Source organism: Gouania willdenowi, chromosome 13 (assembly GCF_900634775.1).
Source record: "Gouania willdenowi chromosome 13, fGouWil2.1, whole genome shotgun sequence".
NCBI classification, from domain to species: domain Eukaryota; kingdom Metazoa; phylum Chordata; class Actinopteri; order Blenniiformes; family Gobiesocidae; genus Gouania; species Gouania willdenowi.
The window spans coordinates 30,477,892-30,497,323 of record NC_041056.1 but is presented as its reverse complement, the minus strand read 5'-3'; the positions used below and the strand labels follow the sequence as shown (position 1 = coordinate 30,497,323).

Below are 19,432 nucleotides of genomic sequence, written 5' to 3'. Positions count from 1 at the left end.
CTATGTCAAAATATGTTGTTGTTTTCGTTCACAAATAAAAACTGAATTTTAACAATCACATTAGACAAAACCCTTCAGAACTTTTTTTTTTTTTTTTTTTAGAAGATATCCAATCAAAACTACTTTTGTTACATTGAAGGCAGAAAAACTCTTTAAACCATCCAATACCAGGTTTAGGAATAATAATTGAAGCTTTAAAAAAAAAAACGCATTAACTCTAATTCACAATAGTTTAGTCGACTATATCAGATTTCGTTGACTAGATTTCATTGAAATCTTAATATCATTTAGTTGACAAAAACTGGACAATACTCGAAATAGTCCTGTTGACTAAAATAAAGTTGCCTTTTAGACTACAACTAAAGCTAAATCAAAATTTGTTGTCAAAATGAAAACCGCTTATGTGCTCTCTTTGCCAATGCATGGTTTGCACACATCATGATTACTAAAATATAATATTACTATTGTAAATAATCACTGTGAGTGCACCTATGGGGTGCATTAGTGCCCTGTTCATATATATTGACCTATAGCTCAGCCACTGATATGATTGATTATTGATAAATTCTAGTTTTTCTATGGTAAAAGCACCCATGGAAAATCATGCATGAGAATTGTTCATTTCCCGAACTGGAAAGAGTATTGACGGTTTAATTCTAAATTATCAGTAATGTGTAGTCGCAGACCAGAAGTTTTGGCCCTGAGGGCAAAGAAACAAGGCTGAGCTATGGCGAACAACAAGTTATATTTGATATTCACAAATTAAGTTTATAGTTAGAGGAAATGTGTTTGCTATGCCATAATGTGGCAATTCAAAGATAATAAAAGTAAGACTATTGACTAGGGATGTAACGATATCTAAATCTCATGGTTCGGTAGAATAATTATTGCGGTATTGTAGGAAAGCTCACAGTTTTACAGGAACGCACACAGTTTACAGCAATACTAACAATAACAAGAATGATGACTTTAAAAAAAAATGTCTGTTCACCAATTTGCCAGTATTTATTGTCATACTTTTACATTCATGACATTAGAAACTGATTACTGCCTACTAACAGGAAGCTCAACCATCGAGAGCCTGCTCACGTACTGTATAACTGTATGGTACGGGAGCTGCACTGAGGCAGATAGGAGGAGGCTTCAGAGGGTAATAAAAACAACTCACAGGATTGTTGGCTGCCCTCTCCCCTCCCTGATGGACATCTACACCTCACGCTGCCTCAACAGAGCACATAGCATCATCAAGGACAGTTCACACCCTGGCTTCCACATGTTCAACCTGTTGCACTCTGGTAGGCGCTACAGATGTATCAAAGCTAGAACAAACAGACTCAAGAACAGTTTCTTTCCGAAAGGCATAACCACTCTGAACTCTCATATGCATTAAATCTACAATACCATACACTGTTATGCAATATTATCTGACTGGTGCAATATACTGGGTAATGTGCAATAGTTTCTATGCAATACGCTGGCACAGTATTATGTTAATACTGATATGAGTGTATGTGAACTTTTTTAAATTCTGTTATATTGTATATACATTGTTTATTCTTATGTTTGTATTTTTATGGGGAGCTCTATCTCATTACATGTTATGTAATGATAATAAAAGGCTATTCTATTCTATTCTATTCTAACAGATACATATTCTTTTGCAAAAATTCAAATTGAGCCAGGAACACTCTTAGAGGCAACACAGGTATAAAAACAGCCTAGTAACAATAAATAAAATAATAATAATTAGAAAAAACAGCCAAAGAAATCAAAGTAGTGCAAACTTCCTTACTGTGTGTTTAGCTTAACTTGAGGTTTTTTTTAGAGAAAGATGAACAAGTCAACATTTGAGGTGAAGACTAGAAGTAGCCACGTTGTCAACATTTATTTATTTAACATAGACAATGCAATTCAACATAGATAAAAAATAAGCACATAAAGTTAGTAGGGTAATATACGGGTGTAATTACGCAACGTAACTACGCTTGTTATTCTTGTTATTTCTTGAGCTGCTCTGAGGGAGCTTGGTTGTAGATGCTTCCTTTAGAGTTTTTTGACCAGACTGGATTGTTTTTTTGACACAATCTTTAAACTTTTCGGGCTGTCAGGTTGTTAAGTGGCTGCTTATGTTGCTCATATTTCCGGATGGGTAGCGCACGGTACACTCGCAGTGTTTGCATATTATCCACCTTTTCTCCTGGTTTCTCGATGCGATGAAACCAAAATGTTTCCACTCCTCCGACTTGTAGCTGCTGCATCATGCACAAGTTCTTCAAACTTCTCAGTTTCTACCTCTCTCTGCCAATGCTTTACAGCTGCAGCCATGGAGCGGAAGCCCCTGATGTGACACAAGCCTCTGGCTTGACAGAAGTGGCCCTGGCATGACGGACGTCGCATTTACGTAGCATACCTGAAGGTACCTTTTTCTAGAAGTGGCCTCTTTTTTTCAAAATAAAATTTAAAAACACTACTTCCAATTATCAGGTTTATCCTACTTTGAGTTTGGGCTAGGGTTAGGGTTAGGCCTCTTTGGCCTCCTGCTGCTGCTCTTCAACCTCCTTGGCCTCCTGCTCCTCTTCAATAGCTTGTTGGACACAACTGTCCTAAATGGTCTACAAACCTGTCTCTTCTTTCAAACAACTGTTTGCAGGAGGGACAGTGGAAGTGTGCAGTCGACTTGCACTCCAAATTACATGCCTGTAACCTATGATGCCACCGCAATGCATTATGTTACTTGTAGTTTACTCTGAAAATGTCCACTACCATGACATAACCGTGACGATATCGAGGCACTTTAAATACCGCGGTATCGCGATATCGTCAATACCGTGACATTCCTACTACTGACATTTCTTATTGTGTGGCCTTTGTTTGGGTGTGTGTAAGGCTTTAGGTAACCCTGCTGTTCATCTTCACAGTGGCCTACTCTATCCTATACAGTGAGGTGCTAATGCTAACTCCGTAAGCCTTGCTGAATCACTCGGCCAGGTAAATGTTCTTAGGTCTGAACTCTGACCTCTTGTAGCTGCTGTAATCTCTATCTTTATCCATCCATCCTCTCCTCTCTACAACCCTTCTTGTTGTTGAATCATGTTCGTTCCCTCTCTACGTTTACCTCCCAGTGTTGAACTCCGATCTTATCAAAGGTGAACTGCGTGTGACCATTTAAGAGTAAGCTCTGTGTGTATAGCACATAGAAAAGGGAGTGAATGGGTTTGCAGAAAGAAGTGGATATGAGATTTAAGCATGCATAATTATGCACCATGCTTCCTCCTTCTCCCCGAACCGTCCCTGTGGATGCTGGTTGTGGTAGCTACACTCCAGTCATTAAAGGCTGCAAGAAAGCAGCAACAGAGATGTGTGCTCCTGCTTCTGGGCCTTATTTCCAGTAAAGCATGTTTCTCAAGTAGCACAGCACAATATATAAACAATGCTATCAGCATTGGAAAATAGGTAAATGCATGTTTGCCTGGCATTTTTAGCACCAATGTATTCTGTGACAGCAAGTGTGGTATATTTAATACAACAGAAAATTATATTTTTGATGAGAAAACCAATCTTTATGTTCTGTATTATGGGGTGCCAAACGTCGAAACATGGTCACTGTTTCATAGCTGACATGATCACATGTTCTATATCATTGTTAAAAATGTGTGAACATGAAAAATAAATCTAAATGTTAAATCTAAATGTAAAAGTTAAATAAATATCTAAATGTTGAATATAAATCTAAATGTTAAATCCATTGTGACTGACAGGCACTGACTTTCCCACTTTGCATAATTTCTAAACATATAGCTTTACACTTAGCAACTGATTTAATATTTAGATTTACATTTAACATTTAGATTTGCATTTAACATTTAGATTTACATTTAACATTTAGATTTACATTTTACATTTAGATTTACATTTTACATTTTACATTTACATTTAGATTCAACATTTATTGTTTAACGTTTAGATTTAGATTTAACATTTACATTTAGATTTATTTTTCATGTGTACACATTTTTAACAATGATATAGAACATGCTGTTTTACATGAATTTCTATCTGAAATGAAAGAATATTCAGTTAAATGTGAAAAAAGTGAGATAAATGTTCAAAATCAGTCAACTATGAAAAAGTGCCAGTTTTACATTTGGCACCTCATACTTCATCAGATGATTTATGTCTGTTAATGGTCCACACTTTCTGCTTGATCTTATAGTTCTAACACAGAGACAGACTGACATGTTTCTTCCCCCCAAAAGTGTTTTGTAACTCTCCTATGAAACATGCCAGGTTGTTTTATGACTGACTTCTTGTGCTCGTCCAGAGAATGCTGTGACATTCCAGCCAGCAGCATCTCAGCGGTTATATGGTGTGAATGCAGAAAGAAGGAGTGCGGGTGTAAAAATAAAACAGCGTTCAATATTCACAGTGAAATAAGTGAGGTGCTATTTTCCCTTATTTGGTTCTTTTCAATGCAGCGCAGACACATGAGATAAAAACCCGCCCGAGCAGAATCATCCATCCCTTCTGCAGGGCCTTTGAGAGGCTCCACAGAGATTTGCAAAAATAAAAGTGTGATAATCTATAAGTCACGTGACAAAAGAGCAGTAACCTGTCACTGAGTGCAGGCACGCGAGCTGCATGCAAACAGCTCACAAATGGATATTGGTTTTATCTCCAGCCATGGTTTGTGCTGTTCTGAGCAAACACACACACATAAGATCACATAAGATGAGCAGTCGCTTCCTGAGGGAGATTCACTCATATGCTGGCCTGGAGGGAGCTGACAGCTCATCTGGACTCTGTGAGAACTGTGAGAAGCAAACAGGCCTGTTTCTGGCTCAGAGGACTCACTTAGTGATGCTAGAACATTGTGCTGAGCAGACAAAGCTGCCCCGTGTTATCTTGGTGTTCAAATGACTCCTCCGACTTCTTCATCAGCTCTCACAGAGACCATTTGAAACGCACATCAGCCAGGTTCAGGGCTTCATACGGGTTCACAGAGCTTGTGAAATGATGTAACCACCATGTCTGAAACTCTTTTCTAATGATGTGGTTGGACAGGCTTGCATCATTCACATTAAAGTTTGTCAGGATACTTTTTTACAGGCACAACCTGAAAGAAAAAAGAGTTAACCGAGTGAAATCTAAATTCAAGCAGCTTTTTTCAAGGACTGCAGCTTTTCTTTGAATGTATAAAATGACAGAATTATCAACACTTTATATAAAGATGGCTTGAACAACATGAAATATGGAGCCCTAAAGGTTGCCTAATCTTCATCTTTAACTCTTTAACTCTAGGCTTTGTTTTTAATTAATTCCAGCACATTTATTTTGTCTTCTTTTTGAAAAATGTTACGGTTTCATTTATTCAGACAACTTTTTTCAGGAAATTTACTTTGATCTACTGACATGTTTCAAGTGTCAACTGCCAGCCCTCCTCAAAGGATTAAATAAAACCTTAACATTATTCAAAACGAAGACAAAATGAACTTGCTGGAATCACGACGTGAAAGTCAGAGACACATCAAAGTGATCAGCAGACACCTCTGAGGAAGACTAGCAGTTGACAGTCGAGACATGTCAGGAGATCAAAGTAAATTTCCTGGAAAAAAAAAAGTTAACATTATTTGTTTAAATTAATTCCTTTTTAGATGCTGCACATTGACATTCAATACATGTACCATTAATAACACAATTATTACATTAGCCTAGCATAGCATAGCATTTCTAAGCCATTCTTTTATGCTTTGTTCTTAATTAATTAAATAAATGCTATGAATAGTAGAACATGCAACGTATTCTTTCTGAGGCAGTCAAAAATATTCCGTGTTATGACGGGAGGACTGATACACTGTCGGGCAGACTTATTATTATAACAGCTGAGAACCTGTGACAAGTGAGTGTGTGAGCAATGGAATGACTGACAAATGATATGAATAAGGATATAAATTGTTTTTTTGGTCAAACTAAAAGACAAGGCACCACTTTTTCTCCCCCGAACAATAAAACTTTCCCAATTTAACTTCAGTCACATCCTAAATAAAGTTATTATCTTGTTAAAGTAAAGCAATCATTCTTTCTCTTGTTTACAGTCACACCTTTTATGTAGATAATCTATACGTTTTATGTTCTTTATTGAATAGGTGTTTGTGATTGTAAATATACATCCTGCAAAATACACACAAGATTTATCTTAACAAGGAACAAAGTCGATGAGGCACTTACAGCTTTAATCACTCACTTAGCATTCTAGTGTGCACGGCCCAGGAGTCTATTTGTATTCCAAATGGGGGGAGCTAAAGACTACTAGATGAAGTGGCTGCTCTTCTATCACACTCGCCTTTCTATTTCATTATTGGAGATCAATATCAGGGTAGTGGGAGGGCCATAGACTTAGTGTGACCAATAGCAGCTCAGAAACAGAGGGAGGAGGACAGGTGAGAGTAATGTGTTGATAATGGTTTGGCTTAGGACGCTTCATCTCAGTTTATCTTTAGAGGTTGGAAAACGAACCGTGTTCCTCAGACCATCATTGATTCGCACCTGAGCCTGCTACTTGTAATGACAGGTATAAATCACTGACAGAAGGTGAATACACACACACACACACACACACACACACACACACACACACACTGAAAGCCATCCGAGCGCATGTGATATACCCACAAAGTCACGTTTTGCACACCATCTCTGCACAAACACACACTCTCCCTGATTGTTGAACTGAATCTCTAGAGCCGTTCCGTTATCCCCCACTAACAAGTGTTACCACTCTGCTAACGTGTGTGCACGTCATATATGACAAAAATGACAAACAGACTGGAGCACGCAGGCCATTAATGTCACGGTGGGCTCATGTGAGCACATGCTGGCATCGCCTCAGGGACACCAACCTGTGCACTGCTTTCTCCAGCTGGAAAGCACTGACAGGGGGCCGAGGGGCCCGACAGCTCCAGTACACAGGGAGTCTGACAACCATTTCACCAGCTGCTAAAAATGGCTTTCATATTTTCAGTGAGGATGAAAAATCTGCATATTCAACATATGCACTCATAATAATAAAATCATAGTTGCAACACATGAATAGACTTTGGCTATAATTGTTATGTTATCTGTGATTTAACTTAAAAAATAATGCTTTAGTTTAAAACCTCACGTGATCACATAACAGTACATTTTGTTCAGCTTCAGCCTTTTGGCAGGTTTGTCTATCACTCTGTAAGTGATGGTGGATAGTAGACAATAGTCTGTGTTGTTTTAGGTAAATCCAAATGGAATAGTTTAATGATATTCTTTTCATTTCATAAAATCCACAGTGTTGCCATTTTAATAATAATTAAATATCCACAGTTTCCCACATATTTCATCATACACTGCTGTAGGCATTAATGTGGGAACAACTTCCTTAGTAAGCATGACATGGCTTTTATATCAACTAATCACTCTGAAAACTGTGACAAATAATAAGCAAATAGTGGAAATGTTTGTCAAATATGTTTTTGAATTATGCACAGGTGCAATATCTTAACTTTAGACCAATAATACTAAATGAATTCACACCACACAAAGTTTTACATACATAAGGCAGCTAACTATTACACTTCTTTTTTTGTTTGATTGTTTGTTGTTTTTTTTTTTTTTTTTTAAGGAAAAAAAAGAGAGATTTGTACAGTGTGTCCTATTTTCTTGAAAAATCGAACTTCTTAACTATAATCTGCCCAAACTGTTTGTTGCTTTTATCAGATATTTTATTTATTGCTACAGAAATATAAGATGTTCTCATATGAAGTTGAAAAAAAACCTCTCATCTGATGATTGTCAGCAGCTCGGGCCACTTTCCTTTCTAAAAATGTAAAAAATGTAAGTGCGAATAGTTATTATTATTAAGTATTGTAAACATTTCAAAATCAATGAGAACAAACAGAACCACAAGCTTTACCTGTAAATGATGCACTCACTACCTTTCCATCAGCAAAAACATGTTAAAATGAACAACAAGAATAATGTGACAGAGTGATATTCCAACCTGATCTGTGATGATAAAAGCCAGATGAGATGCTTGAACAAATGAATAAGTTAAGCTGTGGGAAAAGCCTGCGAGGGCATTTGGATTCCCGCAAAAGTCCTGGCAGGATTTCTCCTGCCATCTGAACATTTCAACTGTCTGTCTGGCTGATATAATCTGTGCAAAGATGATCGGAGCTTCGTTCCCTGCGGGTGTCCTGGTTGCCCTGCTTAGGTCATAGCATGCAACACCATCTCGTGACGAGACAGTCCTCTTGGCTTCCTCCCAACGCCCTGCAGACTGAGGCCATGTGTCTGCTCGCCTGTCTGTGACTAACCTTTCCCCTGCTGTCTCCTTCACTCTTTCTCTGTCATCACCGCTGTGTCTCTCTCATCACACACTCACTGTTACTTTTGAACGCCTCCTTTTGATTTTGTGTAGACACTCTCACTCGTCCATTTTTCCTCAGCTGCCCTGTCACTGTACTTTGGTGGATTGCATTCTTTTTCTCATCTTTTCTCGCTCTCACTGAGACCCTGCAGCCACTATGACTAGCCTGCTTGATGAGCGACAGTCAAATTCAAGTGTCACATGAATGAGGAGGCAAATGCTGACCAATCATTCATCAGGAAACCAAAGGAAGCAACTCTAACAAACGACCCCACTGTCCTCAGAATCCCCCAAACAGAATCAACCCCACGCTGCACACTTCACACATTAGTCAACAGAAAAGCCTCAACGGCTAAAAGCAAAAAATATTTCTACATGTAATTGACTTCAAAGCCATCAACCAGCTCAATAATTCAATAGTGGTCACTATAGGGGAAATGGTTAAACGTATATACATATTCAGAGCAGTGTTCATTTTGGCAGCAAAATTTAGTTTTAGTCAAAGTATTTTAACTAAAATGCAACTTAGTCTTAGTTAAAATTCAGTCATCGGTACTATTTCAGTTATAGTCTAGTTTTAGTCAACTAAATAAGATTAAGAATTTAGTCAAATATGAATCTTTTACAATTCTTGTCGACTAGAATAAAAAGCACAAGAGTTAATGTACTTTTTTAAAGATCTTAGATTTTAAAGATTTTTTAAAGGTTTCAAGAAAATCTGAATTTTTTACATATTGTTCCATGATTGTTCAATAGGCACACTGTAATCTTTAGTTTGATCGGATGAATAATGAGGTATGGCCAATTTAGTGAGGTGTGTATGCATCGATTTTCCCTCGTCCCTATTTTTCTTTCATTTTCAGCTTCCAATATCTCAGGAAATGCATCACATAGGAAATGGTTTTTTTATGGAAGTGTCTATAGTTACAGGCCTGGACCTCAGACAAACCTGACTATAGTTCCGGCACTTCCTGTGCGCATGAGCAGGTCCATCACTGCCGGACCTTTTCTACATAAAAGTAATGTGCCTGTGTTACCACCACTAGACTCAACGATTATTCCCTCCTCTGATGTGGGGTTCAAATCCCACATCTGGCTTTTTTTTTTCTTCCTTTTAACACATTTAACATGGCAAATTCCACCTTTAAAAATACATATACGAAGAAAAAAAGAAACATTTTAGGGATAGGGTTAGGGCTAAAATAAAACTGACAGAACTATAGTGCCAGTGACAGTGCCGGTGTAGTGAAAAATAATCCTACGTGTGAAAACCTCCTACAGGCGCATGCGCAATAATAGCGTAGTAAATATTTACACGAATACGTACATTATTTTGCTACTTTAATTTATCCTACTATGATAAACACTAATTCTAACCCTAACCCTAAAAATTAAAGGATGGATTATTACCTTTTTTTCAAAATGACGGGCTCGCATGTGCAGTTCGTCAGGTGCGCGTGCCCACCATCTACCGTAGGAAACCAAACTAGTTTTATTCTACACTACACCGGAACTACCGGCATGCGCACAAGAAGTGCCGCAACTATAGTCAGGATTGTGTGAGGTCCGAATAGCAACAGCCTTATTAATAAAAAACAAATAAACATTAAATGATTATAAGACACAGAGTCAAGCTACAATGACCTCATGTAAAGGATTTTCAATTACCTTGAGTGGTGAAATAAAAATAAAAATGAAGAAGTTGCTTGAAGAAAAATCCTTTTATATCCCAAGAAAGACTCACCTTTATTCTATAAATTAAAACAATGATCATTCTTACATTCCCACATGCAGTTATGGCCCAATGAAAATAGCAAAGAAAAGTACTTTTTCAGATCTCAAGAGACTGTCACCTAAAAACCAATGCATATATCTGACTAATCATTAGGGATGTGAACAGTCTACGTACATAGCTCAGAGCTGATAAAATTATAGGGAGCTGGGGCATATGCTAAATTGTTTACTGAAGGCCCAAACATGTATGAACGAAAAATATATCCGATCGAAGTAAAAATATACAGTGTGTCAATTATATTATTAAGGAACAATGGGTAAAAACTTCAAAAATTTTAAGACCAAAGTACATAGGATGTCATGGAAATGTGTTGAAATTACATGGAATGACCCTATTACAATTGATCAACCTGATAATGAATTTGTAAATACACACAGATAGATTTGATGTGATGACAAGAACAAACAAGAAAATGAGTTCTGATTGGATTTCATCCCATGTGATGGAATTATAGTTAAGTTTTTATAAGTGAACAAAAATATCAATTTTGATATAGTTGTTATTCACATGTATTTTTCTAATTAGTCATAGTCGAGTGTTTGTCACATAAAAAAATGTAGTCGACAAAAACTATGACAAAAAATTGTTTGTCCACAAAATGAACATGGCCCAGACTAATGAGGAAAAGCTAATCAGGTGGTTTAACGAGCCTCGAAAACAAGAGTCTGAAAAATATTATTTGACATGATATAAAACTATGTACACTACCGTTTACTGAGCTGCATTTGAAGCCATCATCAATAATTGATTTCTGTCAAGCTGACGAGTCATTCAAACTCAAAAACAAGACGTCTCAGCACGGAAACCGATGCATAAATCATCACAATCCTCACCCTGTGCTTGTGAAAGGTTGTAAAAATGACATCATCGTTGACAGAAAAAATATGAAAGCAGGGTATAGTGAGCTGAAATGAGACGTGATGTGTGATGTAGAATACTGATTGTAAACAGGTTTTACAGTCCAAGTCAAGCACAGTGAATGAAGCCGCTGTGTTTACAGGTGAGGTGTCCTCACTCAACGTTGGTGTTGAAATCCTCTGAGTGGACTTAGAGGATCTCTTCTGTCTGCTTGACCCCTACATCATCTCAAAGGATTAAAATGTGCTAAAGCTTCCTCTCCCTGGACCACAAATCACCAACAGGCAGGAAAGCAGGATTTTTTGTGTGCATGCACGTGATCTGCATTACACTTAAAATATGACTTTTATGTATGTGCACGGACTCCGAGTGTCTTTACTGTAACGTCCATTTTCTAAAATTCGGCTTTTCGGTCGTGCTGCCGTCTGCTGTTTCCTTCTCTGCGATTGCACCGCTTCTACTCACTACACCATCTTGTGGTAGAAAGTGGTACAGCAAGACTCTGCACGCAGTAGCTAAGTAGGGGTTCACTTGCAAACTTTTTAAGGGCATATACATGTTAGAGATAATATTTTGATTGCTGTTTCATTACCTTTATGTTGTTTTAGGTTGATTTCAAATGTTCAGACAGAAAACATGTTTCACTTGGGGTGTAGCCTTTTTGTTTTCCATTTTAATTTTCATTCAAATCTTTAAAAATATATATTTTTTTACAATCAATGGCTCACCTTCCAATCATAGTGGAATGCTGCTGCACGGCAGCCTCCAGAAGGCGCTCTAGGATGGTCCATTCTCCCATGGTTGAAGTTTGGAGGCATCCACTGGGCACAGGAAAATCAGGAGGTGCTTCTCACTGGAACCAGCGCTGGAGTCAAAGTTCTTAACTGTCAATCTTCAAGTCTACTTGTTGAGTTGGATGAGGTAGATATCAACCTGTTCGCCTGAAAAGCAGCTCCAAAGAAGACCTCTTCATTGTGTATTCTTCTTCTTCTTCTTTTTCTTCTTCCCAAAGTGCTCAGAGCACTATCTGTGCTGCTGAAAAGGTTGTGTCCATGCAGTTCCACATGTGAGCAAGTCTTCTTGACCCTGTTTACCTCCTACAACAGTGGCTCTGTCATTTGTTCACACTGACAGTCACACACACACAGTTCTGCCTGACAGAGATACGAGCTCTCGTCTTCCTCTGCTGAGTTTCAAGGAGCAGCCGTAGTTTGTGCAAACAAGACATCCATCACCCTGCTCTCTAACACTCCGCCCTTACGCGCTCGTTCTCTGACAGCATCTTGTAGTAACTCTAACTAGGCTCAGCTCCATACAACTCATGTCAGTCGTCTTCCAGCTCTGCTCGTTCTCCTCTCCTCCATTCCTGGCATTTACTCCATTGTTCTCTTCTTCTGCTATTCTTTCAGAGGGATTCCTTCTCTAGTTATCCTTCCTTCTTTCCAAGTGTTGATTCAGCCGAGCAGGACCGAAGCATCACACTCTTCTTCCTACTCTTCCGTCTCCTTCCTTCTTCTACAAGCCATGCGAGAGCTCCTAGTTCCTCCAATCCTCCCCACCCTCTCAGTCCCTCAGCGTGCTTCACAAAGTCCAGGTTTTCCTTCTTCTCTTTCCTTCATTTTCATGTTTTTTTTCCATCCCTTTTGTTTTTATCTCCACCTGCCTCCGTCTCTCCCTCTTCCTCTTTCCCTCTCTGTGAGCCAGTAGGCAGCAAGACCGAGCGTGTGTCTAGAGGATTAGAGAGGAATCATCTCTGTGCTCCTCCCCCCTCACGCTCACTCACTCTCCATCACTGTTTATCCCTCCACCTCCTCCTCCCACCCCTTCAACGGCAACTGCTCCACAGCCACCCAAACTCCCCATTCCTCTGTCACACCATCCTTTCCTCATATCCTGTATATTCCTGTACTAGGTGTTGACAGCAACACTAAGAATAATAATAATAATAATAACAATAATAATAATGCATTGGATTTTATATAGCGCTTTATCATAGACACTCAAAGTGCTTTACAGAATTAAGGCATTATTCTTTCACTCCACACTTAGTGGTGGTAAGCAACTATTGTAGCCACAGCTGCTCTGGGGCAGACTGACAGAAGCGAAGCTGCCATCGTGCGCCATTGGCCCTTCCAACCACCACCAACACTCACTCACACACTACATTCATACTAGGCAATGTGGGTGAAGTTCCTTGCCCAAGGACACAATGACACGGGCGACTGTGGCTCAGGTGGTAGTGGGTCGTCTTCTGATCGAGAGGTTGGGGGTTCGATCCCAGTACCTGACTATGTGTCGAAGTGTCCTTGGGCAAGACACTGAACCCTAAGTTGCTCCCAGTGGTCGACTAGTGCCTTGCATGGCAGTCCTGTCCCACTGGTGTGTGAATGTGAGAGTGATTGGGTGAATGAGCTGATATGTAAAGCGCTTTGAGACTGCTTCAGTGTGGTGATAAAGCGCTATATAAAATCAAGTCCATTAGTCCATTAGTCCAATGACAGATACCACTGGAGCAACTGTCCCCCACGGGGATACCTGGAATTCTCTTTAGTGTCCAATCCAACTACTAACCAGGCTTAACTTCCAAGATCTAACAAGATTGGGTAATGACAGGCTGATATGGCCACGTAATACCATGGGGGTGATTTGTGCTGAACACATACCCAAAAACCAGTGGTACACAAGAGGCTACACAAACGAGACAAGTGTATGTAACGGAAACTGTATTAATGAGAAGAGTTTTTTATTCAAAAAGTTCATTTGCTCATTAAAAAGGCTCATCAATAAACATCATGTTTGCTTAGTTTGTATTTGTCATTTTAACTGATGTAAAGTGTTAATAAATTGTGAAAACATCTAAAGCCTACCATACATATTCACAGAAGATCATACAGATAGTGATCTTACACTTACTATCTAATCTTACTGATTCCTCCACAAAGATTTATGTAAATTATTGGACCAATAATAATCACATTCTATGATGTAGATTCCATAGAAACCTCAGATTTGTCGTGTGTATTCTTTGTGATGTCACTGTTTTCTTCAGTGCAGCGACACAAATGTCACCGCTGTGAACTGTGAGGAAATCGGGCCAGGGAGGGAAAAATGACCCAAATAAAAAGACGACACAAGTCATGTCAAACGGTGGCCTGGTTTTTTACAGAGTGTAATACTAGAGCTCCAGTGGAGCAGTATTTATTAATGGCAGGGTTTTTCTGTTGTAATAGAAAATAATTTTATTTGGCTGTTTATTGGTACATGTGTTTCAATCCTTAGGCCTTTACACAGGCAAGCTAAAAAGGCAATCATATTCTAATTTGCTGTTTGCTGTGAAGTTTCAATTACCCCTGACAACATGAACTTAATATGCCTAGATTACCCATTAATGGATCATTCCTCCAACATGATGCACTCATTGATCATCCAATCTTTTTTCCAAATCTGTTTTCCAAATCTGCATCTTCCACCAAAGCATATCACTCAGGTCTGAAGAACCTGACTGGCCAAAGAAAGGTAACAACTAAAGAATTCAGGGGTAACTTTGATCCTCCCCAGTGACGTGCAGTTACGGTAGGCAAGGTAGGCTGTGCCTACCCAAGGGTGAACTGATTTTTTGATTAATTGTTTTAATTATATTATAATTTTAAATGATTTATTTTTCAATTTATGATAGCCTACAGTACCTATACGTTTGAAAGTGTCAGCATTTTGTACGTTTCATGCCCAAATGAATAAACTTCGCTATTTCCTGGTACGGCAGAGACGCTGCACAGTCTCACTCCGCTGTAAGGCAGGAGGAGGCCACACCCTCTCCCAAAAGCACATTGCTGCTCTGCCTCTGTTCCCAAAGCATGTTTTTTTGTGTTTGCGCTTGCACATTCAGTTCCCCAAGATGAAAACCATTTACATCCAAAGGCAGCTCTCTACACTGCCTTTGGACGTAACCGCGCTATGCTAAATGCTATACGTAAGTTCACAGTGCATTGGTGAATTGATCCAGCATGGCTGCTGCCGCCGCTGGGTTCTCTAGCTAGTGGGCAGGATAACAATACAATCAGGATGACAGCGCTAGAGACAATAAAGAAACTTTCTTTTGAGGAAAAAAAACAGCTTTTAAAAGATGGGGGACCAACACCTGAGCTACCAGACCTTCAGCAAAGGTAAGGTCAGAAAATGTTTTGTCCTTTTCACAGTGAATGGTACAAAAGGAAGGATTGGTCGGCCTTGAAGAGATTCTGGCAAACCGTTTGGCGCCTCAGGAAGGGGAAGCAGTGCTTCACCAACACTGTTTACAGTGCAGGGGGGGAGCTGCTGACCTCAACTGGGGATGTTGTTGGGCGTTGGAAGGAGTACTTCGAGGGTCTCCTCAATCCCACTGTAACGTTTTCTGATGAGGAAGCAGAGGCTGGGGACTCAGAGGCGGACTCGCCCATCACCCGGGCTGAAGTCACCGAGGTGGTTGGAAAGCTCCTCGGGGGCAGGGCTCCGGGGGTGGATGAGATTTGTCCTGAGTACCTTAAGTCTCTGGATGTTGTAGGACTGTCTTGGTTGACACGTCTCTGCAACATCGCATGGCAGTCTGGGCAACCTGGACAGAAGTCTGAGCTCCATCAGAGTTTCATTTTAAGGGGTTGCAGCTGATTCTGAGGTGCACACAGCTGCACCTCCATGATGCTGCACCTACCCAGGAAAAGGCGAGGGTGGCACAGATAAAATATAATGAAATGGAACACATTTTGTCCCATCTAGAACTAGTAAATGTGAACATATTTCCCCCCCTGCCACCCCCGTTACAGCATGACAGCATCAATTTGTCAATGGATTCTTCCTGGGAGTCTCTTTTGCAATATTTTGAGTCCATGTGGCATGTGGTATTATTTTTCTGCAGCAGAAGAGTGGCTGCAAATGAATCTGTCTAAAGGAGTGATAATTGAGTTATAATGTTATTATCTTGAAATGCAAACTGTGGTAAGAGGCCAGGGTTACGCCTGCACGTTTGACTTGATATTTATACTTTACAAAGAAAGACAAAGATACACTAAATAAAAATCTCTCATTTTAAGAATGAAGATTTAGGCTTAGGATAATGAGCAAATCCAAGAAAATCCCCACCACTACAGCCTACATGTTCAGGATTACATGACATCATTTGTTCACATCTCTATGCATCAAAGAGTTTAAGGTGACCTATTCGGTTTCGTGACGGACCGCACACTGGTAATCTGTCTACTTTCTGCTAAGGCAATCTGGCAGCAGAGTCCCACATGAGAAGAGAAGAAAGAAGCAAGCAGGAAGAGGGTCAAAGATACTCCAGTCTCTTTACGGCATTATAACTGGCAGAGAAACACTCAACGCTCATGTTTTCATACACTTTGTACAAAATGGATTTTCTGCTTCATTAAACATGTATCAGTCAGTCACAACATGATGTCCACTAGCCTAAAGTAGTGTAGTCCCACTTTTGTTTCTAGTATGCAGAGGTGAAAGTAATGGATTTCAAGTACTCATGTTACTGTAACTGAGTTGCTTTAATGAGTACTTTTACTTTTTTGATAATCAATAATTCTACTTGTACTTAAGTATGTTTTTAAAGAAGTTTATTTTTATTTTTTTTAACCTTTTCTCAACCAGGAAAGTCTCATTGAGATTAATAATTTCTTTCTCAAGTGAGTCCTGGAAGCAACTATGTCTAGGGGACTTGTTCAAGGTTCCACACTCACAGTGATGACCCACGGTGGATTTGAACCTGTAACCTGCAACCCATTGAACATTGAACATAATCCATATGTTCTTAGTTGTGCCATCTCTGATCATAGCCACTTTCTAGGGTTCGGGTTGGGGTTTCTACCTATTATGTTGTTACCCACATGGCACATTAGCATGGCACTGTTTTACAGTTCATAAATGTAGTTATACTTAGAACCTGAGAATTTTTTTCTTTTTAATTTAATTTATTGGTGTTGTTTTATTTAAAAAAAAATAATTGTACATTTTGACAAACCTTTTATTTTATACAGATGTGTTTGTGGGAAATGAACTGTGCAAGATTTTGTCTCTTCCTTTTGAAGTTTATAGATGAGATACTCTACTTGAGTATTTTATGTATTACTTACTTGTACTTGAGTACAATTTAAATCAAGTTACAGTACTTCTACTTGAGTAGGATATATCAGTACTCTTTACACCTCTGCTACTATGTTTACCCCCCCATCATTATTCTGACACCTTCCAATTCATCTGGCTTTCTTTGGAGGATACCACCTTACCACCGTAGACCAGAAAAGAAAATCATCTCCCTGACTCAAGTGAAAATACAATCCTGTCTGAATACCTAAAATAAAGTGACCAAATGTGTTGTGCTAACATTTCTGAAAGTGTCTTGAATAAACTTGTGTGTTTGGGTTGAGCAATTGGAGATGGAATGTAGGAGTTTTGACAGTTGGAGCACAATTTAACAGAGACCGGCAGGAGCCCAAGAAGATGTCTACGTCTCTAATCTCTACTGCCTGCTTTTACAGGAACATAACTGCAGTCTGGTACTTTTTACACTTGCTTTGACTTTTGTGTAAATTGATGCTTTTATCGTGTGGTGAGGAATTTTAGAATTGTGGTTCAAGTCTGTTATTTTAAACTGTCTACTTATGTTTTGGCTTTTTGTGTGTAAATGTGCAGACACACACTGCACACAATATAGCACGTTTTATTAAACAATGTTTTATAGAAATATAGTGTAACATTACCAGGTCTGGTTGGTATGAATATGTTTATGTCTCAGCAATTACATGTGTGTGTGTGTGTGTGCGTGCGTGCGTGTGTTGTTCTTTACTTTTGATGGATATGTGTTGTAAAAATGGCAATATGTGAATCTTCTTTATTTGTTTTGCAGTTCAAGTACATGGGACTGGCGCTCTGTCCAGGGTGTACCCCTGCCTAACGTCCATTGATAAAGAAAGCATATTTTTGAACAAAATTAATAAATTATAGAGCAACATAAAAGTAGACACTGTATATAACTTTGTTAGATTGATTGTCTGATAAATGTCTGACATGACATTTAAATCCCGCCCTCTTGATTGGTGCTTTTCTTTATTCGTCGCATCACCAGCCAATAGTGTCATCTTTAAGGTTTGATTGATTTGTTGGGTAGATTGGACAGGGGCCTTTTTTTACTTATTTCAACATTTGGGGAGGGGTCAGAAAACCAGTCAGTATCTGGGGTGACCGCCATTTGTCTCACACAGTGCAACACATCTCCTTCACATAAAATTGATCAGGTTGTTGATTGTGGCCTGTGGAATGTTTGTCCACTCCTCTTCAATGACTGTGTGAAGTTGCTGGATATTGGCAGGAACTGGAACACGCTGTCGTCTACGCCAATCCAGAGCATCCCAAACATGCTCAATGGGTGACATGTCTGGTGAGTATGCTGGCCATTCAAGAACTGGGATGTTTTCAGCTTCCAGGAATTGTGTACAGATCCTTGCATCATGGGGCCGTGCATTAACATGCTGCAACATGAGGTGATGGTCGATGAATGGCACAACAATGAGCCTCAGGATCTCGTCACGGTATCTCTGTTCATTCAAAATGCCATCAATAAAATGCACCTGTGTTCGTTGTTAATAACATATGCCTGCATATATCATAACCCCACCTCCACCATGGGCCACCCCATCCTCAACGTTGACATCAACAAACCACTCACCCACACAATGCCAAACATGCTGTCTGCCATCTGCCCTGAACTGTGAAAACCGGGATTCATCTTTGAAGAGAACATCTCTACAACGTGCCAGACACCATCAAATGTGAGCATTTACCCACTCAAGTCTGTTATGACGACGAACTGCAGACAGGTCGAGACCGCGATGAGGACGACGAGCATGCAGATGAGCTTCCCTGAGATGGTTTCTGACAGCAGGAATTATTTGGTTATGCAAATCGATTGTTGCAGCAGCTGTCTGGGTGGCTGGTCTCAGACGATCATGGAGGTGAACATGCTGGATGTGGAGGTCCTGGGCTGGTGTGGTTACACGTGTTCTGCGGTTGTGAGGCCGGTTTGATGTAACGCCAAATTCTCTGAAATGTCTTTGGAGACGGCTTATGGTAGCGATGTTAACTCATTCAGTGACAGCCATACTGAGATTTTCTACCCCCCTCAGTGCCAGCCGTTTTTGAGCATTTTGACTGATTTTTAAAGACCCACAGAATATTTTCTACGATGACTATCTGAAATCTGACACCAGATTCTGAAAGATTGAAGCCTTTACTTTCATCAAAAAAAAAAATTGTTTCTGGCTTGTTTCGTTCTTTTGTAATCAGCCGTTGAATAGAGCAAGTTTTACACAAATCTTCAGTTTCAGAGCAAAAAGCTGAGA

At 39.5% G+C, this 19,432-nt stretch overlaps 1 protein-coding gene across 1 annotated transcript in view; it reads right to left on the bottom strand.

Annotated features, from left to right (window-relative positions):
• The window catches only part of gjd1b (gap junction protein delta 1b), a 38,984-nt gene extending 26,232 nt beyond the window's left edge, over nucleotides 1–12,752 (bottom strand). The window contains exon 1 of the mRNA XM_028464210.1: nucleotides 11,780–12,752. Within this exon, the coding sequence (XP_028320011.1) occupies nucleotides 11,780–11,850 (71 nt within the window). The 5' untranslated portion in view covers nucleotides 11,851–12,752. The remainder of the gene's footprint in view (nucleotides 1–11,779) is intronic.
• Nucleotides 12,753–19,432: the final 6,680 nt, after the last annotated feature.